General features: G+C 42.1%; 1 protein-coding gene across 2 annotated transcripts; it reads right to left on the bottom strand.

The window, feature by feature from the left end:
- Positions 1-1,580: 1,580 nt before the first annotated feature.
- HEMGN (hemogen) lies at positions 1,581-14,604 on the bottom strand. 2 transcript variants are annotated; one of them, XM_061636326.1, is made up of 4 exons: positions 14,407-14,604; positions 4,968-5,061; positions 3,029-3,294; positions 1,581-1,767 (listed from the first exon to the last, which is right to left on the bottom strand). In XM_061636326.1, exons 1-4 carry the CDS (start codon positions 14,486-14,488, stop codon positions 1,679-1,681), a joined length of 531 nt encoding a protein of 176 aa, XP_061492310.1. In that variant the 5' UTR covers positions 14,489-14,604; the 3' UTR covers positions 1,581-1,678. The 2 variants fall into 2 exon arrangements, with proteins under 2 accessions (XP_061492310.1, XP_061492320.1); XM_061636336.1 differs by having other exon boundaries at positions 4,980-5,061.
- Positions 14,605-19,314: the final 4,710 nt, after the last annotated feature.

Raw genomic sequence — 19,314 nt, 5'->3', positions numbered from 1 at the left:
TTACACATAAGCCAGTGGATGGGGTGGGGTGGGGTGGGGATCTTGCCCCCAGACCATATGAAGGGCCCTTTCACCTCACCTTCCCCATTCATCCGTGCCCACTGACAATTTCACTTGCTGACCAGCTGTTCTGGCTAAATAGCTCTAGGCTATGTACGCTTTGATGAGAGATCACTTTGACAGAGGAGAAAAGCTGTTAGTATGGAGCAGGTTTAGGAGATGAATCTTGGTGTGCCTTGTGTTTATTAGGGAGATTGCTTGTTAATGGCCTAGAGTGAGTGGTCAATCTTTCAGCAATGGAAGCCAATGGTTAGGAAATTGCCAACTATCTCTCTTGATTGCTTTGAATGGCTGAGGTGAATCTGGAAATTGTGTGTGTGTGTGACAGACAGAGAGTCAGAGAAACATCCATTTTTGGTGGGGGACAGAAGGAGACTGGGTGGTTCCTAATATCAGATCTTACTTTTATGTGTGTGCATTTGGCAAATTAGCTTCCATACATTCCTGTTTTTCAGTCATAATATTAATTGCTATTCTGCTGCTCGCTGTTCAAATCAGTGGGCAGAGCTTGACAGAATGTATATGAGCTGAGGGTTTGTTGCTTTCTGTCCCTCTCATCAATCACTCCTCACCCACTCTGAGTCCTCACTGCCTTTTTCCATACTGGTATTTCTGTACCTGTGCACATATGCATTTTAAAAAAAACCCAGGGAGTGCACAAGAGCAAACATTATCACTTTATCAACCCAGTTATCATGTTTGACAGTGGGCAAGATGGAGGCTTGTGATTTTTGGGAGGAGGGAAATACTAGTTTCCATTTCAAAAAACCTGAGGTATTGTAAAGAGTGCAATAGCAATAAAGATCTTGCACAAAACTTATGTGTTACATATTTTTAAAACACACACCCACAACAATCTAATATTTTTGTACTATGATTACAGTATTCCAGATGAGATCTCTGCACAGTAAACGTGGAGGTTTAAGAGAATATCTCTTCTGAACAGGGCATGTGGCAATCAGGCTTCCTTCCTTTGGTATTAGGAGCTGCCACAGACAAAATGGCTAGGTTGTGCTCAAGAGAGAAAGCAAACAGGAGTAGGGGTGTGTGGTTACAGAGACCACCCACATGCCATACTACCTAGGGGGGGGGAGTGCTAACAAGCTTCCATGCCAGCAGTGACTACAGACATGTAAGGGGTTATTAATACCGATTGGATTTTCTGCAGATCCAGAAATTAAATGCTGAAAAAGCAAATAAACTCCCATCCGAAAGTACCTTTAGAAACGAGGAGAGAGGGAGAACACTGTTGTGAGCTAGGCACCGTGAGCTGTGTGGGCTCAGTGAGCTAAGCACCTTGTGGGTTTAGGATGCCTCTTTCTGAAGATCCAATGTGAGGTATCTGATATGAGATAGTGAATCTGTTACCTGCCTCCATTTTGATCTACTTGAATATCTGTAAATAATCCAAACACTAAATATGCTGTAAGTCTCTTGTGCATTCTCCTCCTAAGGAAGCTAAACCCAGGTAAGCATGTAACATAACTATTGAGTGTTTCTGGAATGATGGTTTCTGAGCAGAAAGATGACAGCAGCAAAGGCCACTGACTTTTATTGCTCACACAAGAATAGCAGGTAGCATGTATTCTAACAGTTGAACAGTGACAATTACTGCCAATTAAAGAGAGCCATAGAACTGCTGTTCCAAATGGTCATTTTCCACAGACTGAGGGATTTCTCCTGGTTCTTCCGATCTTGATGCCTCCTCTAATTCAGAAGGAGAAGGAGAAAAAGAAGATACAAAAGTATAAAGATTTCTGTTTGGTTGAAGCAGTCCTGGCAATAATCAACATAATTTCTATGATTATTATTATTCCTAGTCACAGTAACTACTAGATACAACAAAATTGACATAGGCTAGGCTGTGCACTGACTCAGCATTGTGTCTCGATGTGGCCCCAGTCCAGCTAAATTTTACACCCTCCCTGTAAGTGATTTATTAAGATTTTTTTCATTTTTTTCATTTTCTATAACAATAATAATACATAATAACAAATATGAAGGAGAAGAATTATAACTAAAATTAGAAAAACAAATTGTCCCTTGGTGTGGTACAAAACAACTGAGAGGAAAAGAGGCTTCTTATAATGAAACCATGTAATTGTTTCAGATGACTGCTAAGCTTTAGGTTGTTTTTGTTAGAGTAATCCAGGCAGTTTCTAAACCAAAGCAACTATTAGTTATATTTATTAAAACTTTCTGCAGCTCTATAATTCAGGAGGTGGTGGCAAAGGAATCAATGCGTGCTATGTTTTAGGATGGATTTTGTCTCAGTAAAACTGGAGGAACTATAGACCTTTATTTGATCTAACTGACCAGCAGTGATCCCTGAAGAAGCAGGATAAGGTCAGGGGAAGAAATGCTTCAAAGGACTATCAGTATCTATCTACTAGCCACAATGGCTTGGTTCTACTTCCACTGTATCAGACAGCATGATTCTGAATACAGTTGCTGTGAACCACAGGTGGGGAGAGTGCAGTTGTATTCAGGTCCTGCTTCTAGGTTACCCATAGTTGGCCACTGTGAGGACAGGATGTTGGACTAGATGGGCCTTTGGCCTGATCGCGCAAGGCTCTTCTTATGGACTGCAGAGATGTCATATAGGCCCCGTTTCCTGAAGGGTTTGATGTGTGTCTCCCTCAAAGCACTTTGGGTTCTTCCAGACTGTCTCTATTTTTGGGTGAGATTCAGTCACAAAGCAAATTCAGGATGTATGATTATAGTTGATTGGGAGCTCTTGCACAACAAACCCACCTCCCCAAAATATCAGGCTTTTTGCAATAAGGGAGCTGGTGAGGAAATGCACTGCAGTGTGGGATAACTCTTGTTTGACATAAAGCCATCGAGCCTCCCTTCAAACAAATGAGAATGAATGCACATTAAAATAGACAAACAAATCTGAATGAATACTCCCAAAACAGGTGGGCTGGGAGTGCCCTTTGATTTTCATAGATTGCAGTCTCCTTACCCATGAAGAAAAGAGCACTTCCCGCTGGGATTGCCTCAGCTACTTCCCTTTGTGTATATAGCTCTTCAGCTTCCAGAAAAGGGATAGAAGACTCCACCTGGAGATCCAGAGGGGTCTCGGCTTTCTCCTCCACCTTGGTCACCTGTACCTCAGGCTTCTCTGCCCCCTCTGGCTGTGGCTCTTCCTGTGGTTCTAGAGCCTGGCGCTGGCCTCGGCCTCTCCTGGACCCTCTTCCCCTTCGGGATGGTTTGCTCTTTTTCTGATCCCTGTCAAATAGTACACAAAGTAAGTCGTCGGAGCTAATAGATTACTATGAAGGGCCCTGTTTGCAAGGCCAGTTCCTTTTGGCTAATCTGAAATTATCCTTTTTGTTTTTAACAATAGGTTGGCTTCTGTGCTGATTATGATTTTTTATTTCGATAGTGTCTTTGTAGAGCAGGGCTCTGGGCACACAAAAAGTCAGTGGGAACACAGAAAAAGCACAGAATTTGCTCCTGGGAGAGGGATTCAGCTTCTGAGAATCTCAAGACCAAACTACACATTCCACTGCAGCTGAATATGAAAAGTTAGCCCTGAGGAGGGAGTGGTTGGCGCACTGATAAGAGTTGCTTATCCCTTCCCCTACAAGCTATTCCCCCCTCCTGAAACTTCCCCTCGGCTACTCAAGGACAAACACAGGTCTGGAACAATAGTGCAAATAATTGCAATGGGCTGTTGGTTTCAAGGCTGTCTGGGGAAGAATTAAACACCTAATTTCCCCCATCTCTTCTCCAATGCAAAGCTCTACAGCCTGAGGGTGCATTGTGTTGGTAAAGAAACCACTGAACTAACACTGCACATGGCTGAGGTAACCTGGCTTTTGCATTCAGGCAAGAAGACCCTTATGCTGCAAAGACATGCTTGAAAGAATGCAGGCAATGCCTAGTGACATCTCAGAAACCAAAGGAAAAGTTGAATAACATTTCTAGTGGTCAGAAGGAAAACTTCCCTGCCTTCCATAGCTCCTTATACCCCTTCCACCAGCTACCAGGAACAGAATAAGTTATGCAAAAATTAAATATTGCAAAACAAATTATTTAAAATAAATGAATTATGTAAATTGCTCTTTTTGCATAATTTTGTACATTGCAGACTTCAGCTTGTCTTGGCACAGAATTTGAACTTCCTGGGTGCAGAATTTTAAGTTTGTTGTATGTGGAAATACACAAGAAAGACAAGTACACCTCCCAGAGCTTACAATCAAAATGTCAACAGGGTACGTGGGAGGAGGAGAACAGAGGGAGGAAAGAGATCAGCAAGGTAAAAAAACATCAGACATGAGAGGAATGGGGAAGGCCAGGATGTCAAGGGATGGATGTGAGAAAAGGCATTTAACACAGGAAGGATCAGCAGGAAGAGGGAAGAATGTTTTCATGTAGGTGTTATGGGAAGGTGTTCCAAATACAAGGGGGCAGCAAGGGAGAATGTGTGGAGTATTTTAAGAAAACAAGAGTCAGCGAAATACGCCCATCTTCATATCCTAATACAGAGGTAGTGAATGTTGTGTTCTCCAGATGTTCATAAACTATAACTTCCATCACCCCTGACCACCGGCCATGAGGCTGAGGCTGATGGGAGTTGTAGTCTCAAACATCTCGATGGAACCATGTTGACTATGCCTTAATATATCCCATCAGTTTGCTTCTCCAACTCTACCACCCTTAGCCGCTCTTGCTCTTTTAATTGGTATTGTTAGTTGCAACAAACTTGTCGCCTTAACTTCACTGACTGCAAATTAGCATAACCAGCTCATTCTGGATCAGGGTCAAAGACTATAGTAATTTCAGTATTATTATTTAAATAGACAACAGTCATTTTTAAAACCATGTACGCACAAGAGGAATGTAACCGTTTGCTCTGCCTCTAAAATAAAACGTCAGCTGTCATCCTCCTAATTTACCCCAGAACCCACTGGTGAGTGTCTTTTTCCTCTGCTTCTGCTTTCCTTTTCCTGAGAAGCTCTCGGTCTCTCAAACGGCGTGTGACAACAACTTCTGCAAGAGCAAAGTAACAAGAAGTGAGACAAATGACAGCAAGAAATGACTCCAGTAGGAAATAAAATCCTAACAGATGGTTGCAGGTGTAGAGGATGGTAGTACCAACAATGGAGCCATGTCAGCCAAGTTAAGAGTGTTGGATTAGGAAAATGAACATAACAGTCCTGTTTGCCTAACTGCTAAGTACAGTTAACATGCATGGCAAGAATGAGGGGAGGATTCTGGCAGCAGCCCTGCCCCCAACCTGCATACACCCAGCTGGCCGCATGAACAGGTGTTAAGAGCATACAAAAGGTCCCTCACACATTCATAGGAGGGAGAGCAGGAGTTGCACTCCAGCACCTCATCTGTACACTGTTTAACACCCTCCACGAGTTGCAGGGTGAACACCATTGGAGGGGAAGCTTCCTCTACTGGTGCAGTAAATAAGTCCCCACACAATTTTGTTATGTGCCTTCAAGTTGATTATGACTTATGGCGACCCTATGAATCAGCGACCTCCAACAGCATCTGTCATGAACCACCCTGTTCAGATCTTGTAAGTTCCTTTGTGGAACCAATCCATCTCTTGTTTGGCCTTCCTCTTTTTCTGCTCCCTTTTGTTTTTTATTTATTGATTGATTTAATTGATTTATTATTTAATTTATATCCCGCCCTTCCTCCTAGCAGAAGCCCAGGGGGGCAAACAGAAATGCTAAAAACACTTTAAAACATCATAAAAAGACCTTAAAACACATTAAAACAAAACAACGTTAAAAACATCTTTTTTTAAAAAAAAAGGGTTAAAAACATATTTTTCCCAGCATTATTGTCTTTTCTAGTGAATCATGTCCTCTATTATGCGCCCAAAGTATGACCACTACAAAATCAAGATTTTAAATCATGCAGAAAGCCTCTATGAGTGGAGAAGACTCCCCCTGCAGGTCTTGATCTTTCACCTGTGGCGTGCTCTACATATCATAGAGATGACCGACCAGAGAGGCGTAGGGTTGGTATTGCCCTCCCCTTCTCCTTATGTTAGGGATGAAAATATCTGTCAATTTCAGTTCTCTCAGTTTCTCACTGTTCCAATCTTAAATTGAGTTCTCCACCTTTCTGCAGCAATTTGTGTTTTTTTTAAAAATAAATGAAAATTCTCCAGCATTTTAGTGTAAACTTATCCTAATAAACACATTTGTGTAGGCGTTTTTTTTGACTAATGCACACATTTCTGCAAGTAATTTCTCATCATATAGATTCAGCTTGAAATGAGAAACCGAATCAAATTTCTCCTCCGTCCCTTCTCTAGGTTGGCCTGTTATGCATTGCCAAAAAATAGAGGATTTGCAAAAAAGAGGGCACCAATTTGCATTTGCATATAGTATTTCATATGTATAGAGACAAATTTAGAAATAAATCTGAAACTTAAATAGAAATATAGTAAGGGAAAAATGCCAGGTGACTTGTATTCCTGCTCAATCTGCTGACCAGATGATGCCAAGTGTTGAATGACAACTTCAAGGCTCCTGTTTTCTCCCTTTTTATGGTACCTTATATCTGAACCAGACTTGGGCTGGACAACCCTCAAATAGACGACACCTTTAAATACAGGACTGTCCTCTGACAGTCTTTCAGATTAGAGGTCTGTCCTCAGTAAAGTAGGACGCATGGCCACCCTAGTTCTCCTCTCATATGAGTGTTTATGTGATGCGGGGCTGGTGCAAGACATTTTGCTGCCTGAGGCTGAGTAGGAAATGGTGTCCCAACACCACCGGAAAAGCCCATAAGCACCTGTCACCCTCCTTGGCAGTAAGACTGTCAATTGTACAGAAATAGAAAACCCTGAAGTACTTGAATCTAGCTTTGTACTATAAGAATATCTGGAACATTGCTTTCTCTGAGAAAATTACATATTGAGTGAAATTATTGGAAGGTAAAAGAAAAGCCACAGAACCTTTATGCAACTTAGTGGAACTTTATTACACACATTAATGGTAATAATAATTAACATCAGTTTTCAGCAGTATCTCTTGAAATATGAAATGCCTAACTGTAACAATCTCCTTTTAATCACGTGTTGTACCTTAAGATATATTGCTGTAGGTGAAGTATATGATATATTCGCTCCTAATGTCCCTGAGAGTCTGTTTTTGTATTACTGGTTATATTTTTTGTACAGTAAAGAAAATCCAAAACCACCACCACCACTTTGTTGCCCTTCCATAACACCCAAATCTGCTCCCCCAAGACAGCTGCCTCACTCTGCCTAATGGTAGAGATGGCCCTGGTTACACGCAAGTAATCTGAACGTCCAACTAGGACTACCCTGTACCCTCATAGGCTTGTCCATGTAATCAGTTACTCTTAGGGTTGCCAGGTTCAGAGACTGAGACTGATCCTGTATCTTTAGGAGAAGAGAAAGTCAGCCAAGTGCAGTCAAACTTTTAAAGATACAGAAGACCAGTTATGCAGGGGGGTGGGAGAATTCCACCGTTTTTCCCATTACAGGGTTGCAAGAACACCTGCACTTGGCTGACTTTCTCTTCTCCTAAAGATATAGGATCAGTCTCAGGCCCTGAACCTGGCAACCCTAGTTACTCTGCTTTTGAAAGGCCTCTGACCATTCTTACATAGCCACTGGCCTGGACACTGACTGAATGCACGTAAGTCAGGGCTACAGGCCTACACTACAATACACTGCTCCGCCACCCTGGTTCTCCATATGTGAATGGTCATATGGACAGGGAAGGGTTGTATTTCAAATCACATGTGATTATTCCTCCATAGAATCTGTACTGTATCTCTGATTATTTTTTCTACACAAGCAGTGTTTCGCTGTACCACTGTTAAACTGTGTAATAATTAAGAAACATAATCGGGCCAGAAACAGGTAAATGAAACTGGCGGAATGAAAGTGATGTATGTGTGTGTGTGTTTAATTGTTTCTTAAGGCTGCGGAACCAGGAGTGAAGTTCTGCATTAAAGCAGTTTGGGTACTGACAAGAGATTCTTGGCCTTTGCATGTGTTCAGAGACACCCTGTTTCTTAATTCTAACAGTGTAATCCTATACACATATCTACTCAGAAGGCAATTTAGTTCCGTTCCATGTGCCTTACATTTCAACAGTAAATCTGCATTGCTAACTCCACTTACTTGAGAGCATTCAATCCCCATTCAGTTCAACAGGATTTACTTCTGAGTAGGCATTATTAGGCTTGCACTGTTAGTATGCATAAGATTGCAGCCTGTATATATTTGTCACCCTGAGCCACTGTTTTGCACTTGGCTCCAGGTACTGAACTTTGAAGTTCTTGTAAAAAACAACTTGTAAAAAAACAAAGTAGATCCGGCAAACATGAAGTCTGCCTAGTTCATCCTAAAGCTAAAAATATGTTTCAGGATTCACGGAGCAATCCAAACTATAGAAAGCCAGTGTAATTTATGCAGGGGTAAATTATGCAGGTATAATTTACCCCTTTTCCAAACTCCAGTCAGGAATGGGGTTATTGTTGCTTGAGCTGACGTGAGCCTGGCAGAGGGAAAACAAGCTTTTACAATATAGTTTGAGTTTGACCGACATAGCCAACCTTTTTCGCCAGTGTAACGTCCACCGGGTTGCTAGGTCATGTGACAGAGCTGAATGGAGTTTGCCATAGGATTTACCCTGGCTTCGCTTGAGCCCTAGCTGAGCGGGCTGAGAATGGATAAAGGATTTATGCTGTCAGTGTATCTCCGGCTGATCCAGGATGAGGGTCTTCTGCTGGTATAGCCCTGGCTGAGCCTAGGTTCAGCCAGAGATGCACCTGTTTCAAACTCTGCTAATTCTGGTAGGTCTTGGGTTTGGATTGTTCCTTTTAAGCAGGTCAAAATAATTTGTCCCACCCCTAACCCTATTGGTTTAGCTCTAGAGCCCCCCCCCAAAGGGCAAGCCACATAACAAAGCCTTCCAAAGCTTCGAAATACTTTATAATTTTGGAGAGGCTGGAGGTGGGCACCAAAAGCACTTTTTATCTTTTTCTGTCTAAAATAGAAGAAACAGATAAAAGGGCAGTCTTGGGCAATTTTAAAGAGTGTTGGGTGCTTGGGGAAGGAGACCGTCTACTAGGCCCATGCCGTTTTGGGCTTCATAACCAGTACCTGTAAGTGTCTTCAGAAGCCAGTATGAAGCCAGTGTAGATGCTGAACTTCTAGCCCAATGTGCTTCTGCCAACGTGCACTCATTACATGGTGGATTCCCTAGACCCAGTGAAGCTTTTATATTTAATTACTGACCGTTCTTCAGCTTTTTACAGCAACCACGTGTCCTGTTAAGGGAGCTGTTTCCCAGTTTGCATTTTAAAATTCACCTTGAAAAGTGATACCTCTTCAGAAATTTCAAATAAATTTCCAGCTCTTCAGCATCCCTCTCTGTTTTGCACATTGTAACACTGGTAACAACTTGGGAGTGCACCAGTGGTCACTGGAGGACAACAAAGGATCTGAGGCATTTTTCAATAAAGGTACGTGAAAAGATCTTCTAGTGCAAAGGAAGGAAGCAGAGGTATTTGCTGTCTTGCTTCACCTCTGTCAGACTATCTAAAAAGGTCAATAGTTTAGGACTGGCATGGCTAACCTTTGGCCCCCCAGATGTTGCCAGACTACATTTCCCATCATCCTCTACCATTTTATTTTATGTGTTGTAAAGCCATCCTTCACAAGCCTTTTGGTGGTGAGGTAACTCTGCTTTCATTAATTCATTAAGAATCCCTATTAGAGGAGAACCAATCAAGTCACTAGCACTGGCAGGGGGAGACCTCAGATAGCCGTCCTTGTTTCAGTGGCGCTCTGTTTCAAATGTGATAAAAGTTTTTTCACCCACTTAACTAATAATGGCATTCAGATCCTTGAACATGAAGAGGGCAGGACATCCCACCTTTTTCTTAGAACTGGGACTTAAGGTGGCTTACAAAAGTTTAATCAAATATAGACAAAAACATGTAAGTGAAAACAAAATTATTATCAGAATGTAATTAAAATATCCATAGAATTAAAACCATTTAAAACATATTAATTAAAAAACACAAAATAAATGTTTACGAAGTTTGCCAACTCTTAAGTATGAAAATTGCCCGTGCCATTTTGTGTGGCCATTAGTAAAGCAGAGGGTACAATAGGGGGGCGAGGGAAATATGGCAAAAGGGGACTAGGGAGATAGTCGGGCCATCGGAGGGGAAGATGTTCTGACCATACAATAGTTACTCCACCTTATGCCAAACAACAGCATCCTGGTGACAGCCCTGGAGTTTTAAAGTTCTGCTGCTGAACGCCAGGTTTGTTAATGATATAACATATGATGTCTAGGACTTGACCTGGTACCATGGAGACCTAGTTAGATCAGATGTGTGTGCGTGCACACACATGTGTGAATTTGTCTTCAGTTGTGTCCATCAAGTTTCTCCACACAGCAGCAGGTTTGACCCAGGGGACAGGGAGGTAAGGTAATCTGTCCTGATTCCACCACTCCAGGCAGTTATTCTAGCCTTTACCGGGCTTTGTGTGTGTTTCTGAAGCTGGGTGCTCAGGATAGGACAGGGATTCTGTTGGTGTACCATCTGTCTCAGTCAGCACCCAACAGATTCCCTGTCTGAGCTAGCCAGGGTGGTCTCAGGGATGTTGCTTGAGTCTGCCAGGCTGGTTGTTTAGGGGGACTTCAACATCCATGCTGAGGCCTCCCTACTGGGAATGGTTCAGGAATGCCATGCCGGCTGAATGCAAGGGATTACACAGCTGCCCCCTTCTCCTCCTTCCGGCCACTACCGTCCATGCTTCTCTTTGTAGCAATGGTGACAGCACCACCATTCTCCTCCCCCCACTACCCCCCACTCCTCCTTATCCTTTTTCTGCTGTCCCATCTCTCTCTTCCACTATATTGGAGTCTTTCTTCAGAACCAGGGTGAGGAGGCCAAGAGAACGCCTGTGCAGCAGCCACAGTTTCCAATGGCAATTAGAAAGGCGTTTAAAACTTAAGGGTTTATTTTTATAATAAGTTTTCAAAACCTTTTGAGCCATTGTGACAGACCGCAGTGGCAGTGCAGGCATTCCTCTGGCCACCTCACTCAGAATGACTGGTTCTGCAGCAGGAGGACCCCCTTGGCCCTTTCTCAGAGGAAGGTGAGGCAAGGAGGTGGCAGTGGAGAGCCTTGCTTTGCCAGGTGAGCACTAATGAGGTGGGTGAAGGGCTGGGGGGGCTCCCAGTTTGCTGTCCCTCCTTGCTCACCACGTGAGACAATCACCTAATTCCACCGTGGTTTTGGACTGGCTTGGCTGCCAAGGCAACCATGGGCCTCTCCCAGGTAATCTCAGATCCCACATATTCAGCTGGCTGCACTCTGGACTTTCTCTTTGGTACTGGACAGAATGAAGGTGATCTGGGCTGAGGGGAATTTAATATAATTCCATTGTCATGGGCAGATTGCTACCTGCGTGGCTTTAGGCTCATTGGCACCCTCTGGGGCAGGGAAGCTATTAAGATGGTTTTCTGATGGCTCTTGTGGGTTGTCCTGTTGCACAGGCAGGAAATCCTGCTGAAGCCCTGATCAGTCTCTGGAATGAGGAAATGGCTTGGGTGACACAATTGCTCTCTCATAATACTAGAACTCGTGGACATTCAAAGAAGCTGAATGTTGGAAGATTCAGGACAGACAAAAGGAAGTACTTCTTTACTCAGCGCATAGTTAAACTATGGAATTTGCTCCCAAAAGACGTAGTAATGGCCACCAGCTTGGATGGATTTAAAAGAAGATTAGACAAATTCATGGAGGACAGGGCTATCAATGGCTACTAGCCATGATGGCTGTGCTCTGCCACCCTAGTCAGAGGCAGTATGTTTCTGAAAACCAGTTGCGAGAAGCCTCAGGAGGGGAGAGTGTTCTTGCACTCAGGTCCTGCTTGTGGGCTTCCCCCAGGCACCTGGTTGGCCACTGTGAGGACAGGATGCTGAACTAGATGAGCCACTGGCCTGATCCAGCATGCTCTTCTTATGTTCTTATGTTATGTTCTCTTAAATGTTCTCTCCCTAGAGATAGAGCTACGTTGGCTCCTTGGTAGTGGAAGGAGCTGACACTACAAAATGGGAGCTTCTGCTGGATCTCTTAGCAGCTTTTGATACCATTGACTATGGTATCCTCCTGGACCACCTTGCTGGTATGGGGCCTAGGGATATGGTGTTACAGTGGCTCACCAGGTTCCTCTTTGAGGATCAGTTTCAGAAAGTGATGAATGTCCTAAAGGATCAGCATATCTGAAGGACCATCTTCTCCCATGCTGTTGAGTTCTCCTCAAGAAGCCCCCCTGAGTGTTCCAACATCCCCTGAAAGATGTTTGGTTGGGACCAGGGAGATGGACTTTTTGTGGCTACACCTAGACTCTTGTCCCTTCTTAAACAGTCTTCCAGAAGTTACTAAAAAACTGTCCTTTTTAAGAAGGCTTTTTGTTTGTAGATGGGTGTTTTATTTTACAGGTTTCAATCTGCTACTATTGATGTATTGTTGTTTTTATTGCTGTTAGTGTTTTAAATTGATATTTTAAGACAAATTGTTAAATTATGATGAGATTGTGTTGGTAGGTGCCCTGAATTTTTTTATGAAGAAAGCCAGGGCACTGCAATTTAAAATAAATAAATCTCCATCTTTCCCTCTTGTTGCTGAAGCTCCCTCCCTTCAATCAACACAATGCTGATGGATTATCTTAATCAGAACAGTGTTACATAGCCACAAATGTTTTCCTAAAGTGAGTCTCTGTTTTCAAATGCTACAAAGAATTGCCAGTAATGTTGCCTTTTCAAGGCATCTAAGCTTGCATTCTGTTCATAGTGCTAGGCAAGTTCAATCTCCCTCTGATTCCAGACCCTTCAACATTGTATAGATAAAAAGAACAACATCCTTGTGTACTTGTGTAAAAATAACCCTAGTCTTGCATTAAGGATCAATGCCTGAGCACCCCAGTCCCCACCTCCAGAATGAGATAGTGCTGAAGGGCTCTGTCTGATACACAGACTGAAAATGACAGTATATTCTAAATAAATAAAGAGCTCGTCTCACAATGGAGCTGGTTGTGCTTATGGAACAGCTGCAACTGAAATGCACTCAGGAACATTGACTATCTGACTAGGGAGTTACAGGAGAATTAAAGGGAAGCACTGCACTGGTATTGTGGGTCCAAGTTTGCACATTTATGTGCATGTCCATTAGTCTATGGATGGAATGCAACATTATGAACCAAACAGGGTTTCCAACTGTATGTTTCCCTTATAAGGCTGATAATGGGGGAAGATGGCCATTCGCAGGGGAAAACTGGCAGGAGAGAGAGACATTCAATTCATCCCTCAATAATTCTCCCATGCAAATCCACCCCCACTCCCAGCCGCCATTTTAACCTGTTTTCCCCACCAAGACTCCCAGAGCAGAAATAGAAACAAGTGCAATGGGAACATAGAATCATCATCATCATCATCATCATTTATACATACCCTTTTTATAAAATAGCCAAGGGGGCTTGAGGGAGCATTTGCATGACAGAATCAGGTAGCATGAGAAGGGTTAAGCAGCCCTCCCTCCTACATAGGAAGCTGCCTTGTATTGAGTCAGACCAATGGTCCATCTAGCTCAGTTTTGTCTACTCTGACTGGCAGTGGCTCTCAGTCAGATGACATCCTCAGCCCTACCTGGAGAAGCCTGAGATTGAACCTGTAAAGCAGATGCTCTGCTGCTCAGCAATGGTTTTTCCCCTATTCCCAGTTCTCCCCTACACATGCCCCTCTTCTCCCTTCATCTGTATTACCTCAACAAACATAGCTTTTGGAATACAAATTTCTTGAGGTTCTCTCCTAAGATGCATTTGTCCTCCACTCAGAGATTTAACTTTGGGTGAAGACCAATGTGACGTTTTGAGTGAAACTGATTAGAATAAATGTGTTTCCTGGATAGAAAGTGTGTGTTCAGCCCCCTTCCTCCACATTTTTAAAACATTGTGTTTTCTTCAGCCTTTTAAAGTCTCTGCAGAAGGGGCTGAAGCCTGAACAATCCTGCTGCACTCATGCAGTACAATCCTATACCAGTTTAGTCAGAAACAAGTCTTACTGAGTTCAATGGGACTTACTCCCAGGTAAGTGAGTATAGGAGGGCAACCTAAAAGAAAAATTGGGAAAGGCTTATCACCAACATTTTCCCTAAAGACAAAAAAAGAACGATTTTATAAAGGACAAGTGCCAGAAAAATAGGGGCAGCTCCTGGTAAATAGGAACAACTGGAGTGCATATTATTCTAGCAGAACTGTTGATCTGTGACCATTAAAAAGTTCCCCTTTCCCAGAATAATATTTGTTACCTGGAACTCCATATTCCTCAGCTGAGGTCGCTGGCTGCTGTGGATTTCCAAAATATGAATGGTCCTTTTCTAAGTTCTCCATTTGCAATTGTTTAATTTATATACATGTATGAAAAGAAGCTTAACTCCACCATAGAATCATCTGGTGCATTTACCACTTTAATGCAAAATGAAGAGTTTCAGGAAAAAGAAACAAACTACCCACCCAAAGCGTCTTATCTGGCCTGGACACTGGTATGTTAATACTATTTTTCCTTATCGTGCTGCAAAGGTGTTTAAATTCATGCTCACAGCCTGGCATATCCCTGCCCGAACATTAGCATGCTTTTTTGCTCCCCTTCCCACAGCAAATATTGCTTTCATAAAAGAACAATTTCTGAGATATTTTGAGTTCGGGACCTCCTGCTAAACTTTCTGTGCATCAGTGCAATTGTTGTAATTTTTTTTTTAAATGTCTCCTCCTGACACAGCTTTTCTCTATAAAAAAGAAAGAGAGGCCATGATGGGTGTTTTGTGCTATGTACAAGTGACATTTAAATAGATAATTTAAGGAGAGGATCCTGGCAAAGACTGCCCACACATGTGTGTGTTTGTATAAATATCCTCTTTCCTGTGTTGCAGGTTGCTTGGGAGTGAGTCAGGTAGGGTGGCACTTACACATCAGCCCCCCCACCCAAAAGACAAAAGAGGAGACAAATTTTAATAAGATTTCCATGTGCTAATTTATTTGTATAGCTGCAAATTTAATAATAACGGAAACAGAAGGGGAAACTAGGGTTGCCAGGTCGATGGCCTGAGACTGATCCTGTATCTTTAGGAGAAGAGAAAGTCAGCCAAGTGCAGGTGTTCTTGCAACTCTGTAATGGGAAAAAACCACAAGGTGGAATTCTCCCTTCCCCCTGCACAGTTTTTAAAGATACAGAAGACCTCTTGAGGCTGGGTCTGGCAACCAAGAGGTCATCTGTATCTTTAAAACTAGCATGTTAAAGGCTGTTCTCCCTGGCATGTTCATTTTCTAGGTAGAAGAGAGTTTTTGCATGGAACAGCAATCACGCGAGTACATACGCCAGCACTCTGAAGTGGTGTGCACTGTGCACTCCGGTTAAAGGGGAAAGCCTTACATTTGACGTCCTCACATTGTTTGTACTGTTTATGCCTTTCTTCAAAACTCATGAGAATCTAAAATGCAACTGAAACACTGTGAAAACATGAAGGACCGTTTGAAACGTTTCAAAGCACAGAGCAAGAATGGCTGGGTTCTCCTTACTGCCTGCTGAAAGCCGATAAGAAATGCATTAAGACTGTGACTCAGCAAAATATTGAAAGATGACAGGACAAAGTTGATAATTTTTTTCCTTCCAGCCTATGAAACAAGAAAGCACTCAGCTCCTAGTAGTGCGTTACAACGTTACAAAAAATATTACTGAGACTTTAGTCCTATTCATAAGTTACTTGTAGGACCTCATTGTGCTGATGGAGGACTGGCGGTGCATTTTTAGTCCCACTCGTGACACTACTAATTCTTTCTGCAATAAACTCATGTTGTGTGGGGCTGTTCTGCAGTGAAACTCCAATGTGCAAGCACCTGCTAATGTACAGGGTACCACCAGGCATCCCAGTGGTGCAGAGAAGGTGCTCATATTGGAATTTCACTGCAGACAACCATGCGCTACACACAGTTGCTGTGGAAACAAGTAGTAATGTTGGCTGCAGAGCTAAAAGTGGGGCTCTGCTCCTCTGTCATCATGGTGAGGCCCCATGCACAAGTAGCACATGAATAGAGCTAATATGCCCTGCCTAAACACACACCCATTCACAAAGCAGGTCTAAAAAAAGAGTATCTGTGCAATCAGAAGTCTCTCGCTGGCTGTAGCAGCTATTTATTTGCTTCTGGCAATGGCACTACAAAGAGAAGGTTGAAATGGAGCTCTCTGGCACCTATTAGAACCAATGACTGCTGCAGTCAGCTGGAGGCTTCTGACAACATGGGGGCTCCTTTTAGGCCTCCTATGAGTAACAAAACAGGAACTTCCCTGAGTTTTCTGTGCTGCTCCCCAGACGATAAAACATGAAGAAAAAGGAAGAGGGTTGGCCCATCAGTTCCTTAAATCATTGACATGTAAATAGCACTGCTTTCAAAATAATTTGCTCATAATTGTGAATATATTATTGTTAATTAGATGTTTATTAAATTTACCTCCCATCATTTTTCTCAAAGGAGCCTAGGGCGACAACACTTCTGTAATAAAAGTACAATTAAAAATAAAATAAAAACATGCTTAATGAAACATTAAAAAACTGTTAAAAACATTAAAGCAAATTTAAAACAGATGTAACAAAATCATATAAACTACTAATGCATGCCTGAAATACATGCCTGAATACTAAGAGTTGGTCAGGGCTCAGGAAGGCTCTGCTGTGCACAAATTGTTCATATTTAAATAAAGAGAACTTGATCCCTTAGGGCCAAACTAGGTGTTCTCCCAGCAAACTCAGTGTTTCAGTTTGTCAAGTTAATGAGAGGCAGCACACATGAAAAGATCAGCAGGGAGAAGTAAAAGATTTCCTGTCAAATCCCCTCCTCCAGAAAACACTTTCCACCCCACAGAGCAGACCCTAAAACCTGCTTGCAAGGAAGAACTGGCAGGGAGGGGAAGGGTCAAACACCCCTGCTTCTCAATTCTCCCCCCCCCCACATCTTCCAATTAGTGTTTCAAGGAATAAACAGGATTGGGAAATTTGCTTCTCTTGTATCATCTTGCTGGCTGTCAGCATCAACAGTGTCAAGAGCAATAGGCCTCACACCACATTGTAAAAAAGAAAACAAAAAAGATGTTCTGTTGCTGCTTCAGTATCTCTATTTTTTTTAAATGTTATCCAATTCAAGAGCCATACTGAGTGAATCCAACCAAGTCAGAACTATGAGTAGGAATTAATATGTATTTTATATACATAAACCTTAAACCTTGTTGTTGTTATGTGCCTTCAAGTAACAATACATAACAATACTTTGTTGCTGTTCTATGCCTTCAAGTCGATTACAACTTATGGCGACCCTATGAATCAGCGACCTCCAACAGCATCTGTCGTGAACCACCCTGTTCAGATCTTGTAAGTTCAGGTCTGTGGCTTCCTTTATGGAATCAATCCATCTCTTGTTTGGTCTTCCTCTTTTTCTACTCCCTTCTGTTTTTCCCAGCATGATTGTCTTTTCTAGTGAATCATGTCTTCTCATGATGTGTCCAAAGTATGATAACCTCAGTTTCATCATTTTAGCTTCTAGTGGTAGTTCTGGTTTAATTTGTTCTAACACCCAATTATTTGTCTTTTTCGCAGTCCATGGTATGTGCGAAGCTCTCCTCCAACACTACATTTCAAATGAGTTGATTTTTCTCTTATCCACTTTTTAACTGTCCAACTTTCACATCCATACATAGAGATTGGGAATACCATGGTTTGAATGATCCTGACTTCAGTGTTCAGTGACACATCTTTGCATTTGAGGACCTTTTCTAGTTCTCTCATAGCGGCCCTCCCCAGTCCTAGCCTTCTTCTGATTTCTTGACTATTGTCTCCCTTTTGGTTAATGACTGTGCCAAGGTATTGATAATCCTTGACAAGTTCAATGTCCTCATTGTCAACTTTAAAGTTACATAAATCTTCTGCTGTCATTAGTCTTCTTGACATTCAGCTGTAGTCCTGCTTTTGTGCTTTCCTCTTTAACTTTCATCAGCATTCGTTTCAAATCATTACTGGTTTCTGCTAAGAGTATGGTATTGTCTGCATATCTTAAATTACTGATATTTCTCCCTCCAGTTTTCACACCTCCTTCATCTTGGTCCAATCCCACTTTCCATATGATATGTTCTGCATATAGATTAAACAAACAGGGTGATAAAATACATCCTGTCTCACACCCTTTCTGATTGGGAACCAGTTGGTTTTTCTGACTGGCCTTACAGTAGCCTCTTGTCCAGGGTATAGGTTGCGCATCAGGACAATCAGATGCCATGGCACTCCCATGTCTTTTAAAGCATTCCATAGTTTTTCATGATCTACACAATCAGAGGCTTTGCTGTAATCTATAAAGCACAGGGTGATTTCCTTCTGAAATTCCTTGGTCCATTCCATTATCCAATATATGCTTGCAACTGCAATACGATCTCTGTTGCCTCTTCCCTTTCTAAATCCAGCTTGGACGTCTGGCATTTCTCGCTCCATATGTGGTAAGAGTCTTTGTTGTAGAATCTTGAGCATAACTTTACTTGCATGGGATATTAAGGCAATAGTTTAATAATTACTGCATTCCCTAGGATCCTTTTTCTTTGGATTTGGGATGTATATTGAATGCTTCCAGTCTGTGGGCCATTGTTTAGTTTTCCATATTTCTTGACAATTTTTTGTAAAAATTGGGACATTCACACTCAGTAGCTTGTAGCAACTCTATTGGTATGCCATCCGTTTCTGGTGATTTGTTTCTTTAAGAGCAGCTTTCACCTCACATTCTAAAATTTCTGGTTCTTCATCATATGGTTCCTCCATGAATGAATCTGTCATCCAGGCATCTTTTGTAGAGTTCTTCAGTGTATTGCTTCCATCTTCCTTTTACTTCATCTTGGTCAGTCAGTGTGTTCCCCTGTTGATTATTCAACATCCCTACCCTTTGTTTAAATTTCCATTTAATGTCTCTATTTTGGAATAGGGCTCTTGTTCTACCCTTTTTGTTGTCTACTTCTGTTTCTATATAATAACTATTGAAATAGTTCTTTGTCCCTGCTTACTAGTCACTGTATTGTTGCATTTAGGGTTCTGACTGTGTTTCTATCTCCTTTTGCTTTTGCTTTACTTTTCTCCTTAACCATTTTAAGAGTTACTTCAGTCATCCATTGAGGTCTTTCTCTCTTTTTA

The sequence above is a fragment of the Rhineura floridana genome, chromosome 1, assembly GCF_030035675.1.
Source record: "Rhineura floridana isolate rRhiFlo1 chromosome 1, rRhiFlo1.hap2, whole genome shotgun sequence".
NCBI lineage: Eukaryota > Metazoa > Chordata > Lepidosauria > Squamata > Rhineuridae > Rhineura > Rhineura floridana.
The sequence above is the reverse complement of the archived record's forward strand: the minus strand, read 5'-3'. Positions and strand labels throughout refer to the sequence as shown.

Bases quoted from the DNA above. Each gene is read 5' to 3' on its own strand.
- HEMGN (XM_061636326.1), bottom strand. From the start codon at position 14,488: ATGGAGAACTTAGAAAAGGACCATTCATATTTTGGAAATCCACAGCAG. The intron at 5,062-14,406 runs GTAACAAATATT...TTGCTCTTGCAG, and splicing joins TGAGGAATATGGAGTTCCAG to AAGTTGTTGTCACACGCCGT. The intron at 1,768-3,028 runs GTAAGGAGACTG...CTTCTGAATTAG, and splicing joins AAGTGCTCTTTTCTTCATGG to AGGAGGCATCAAGATCGGAA.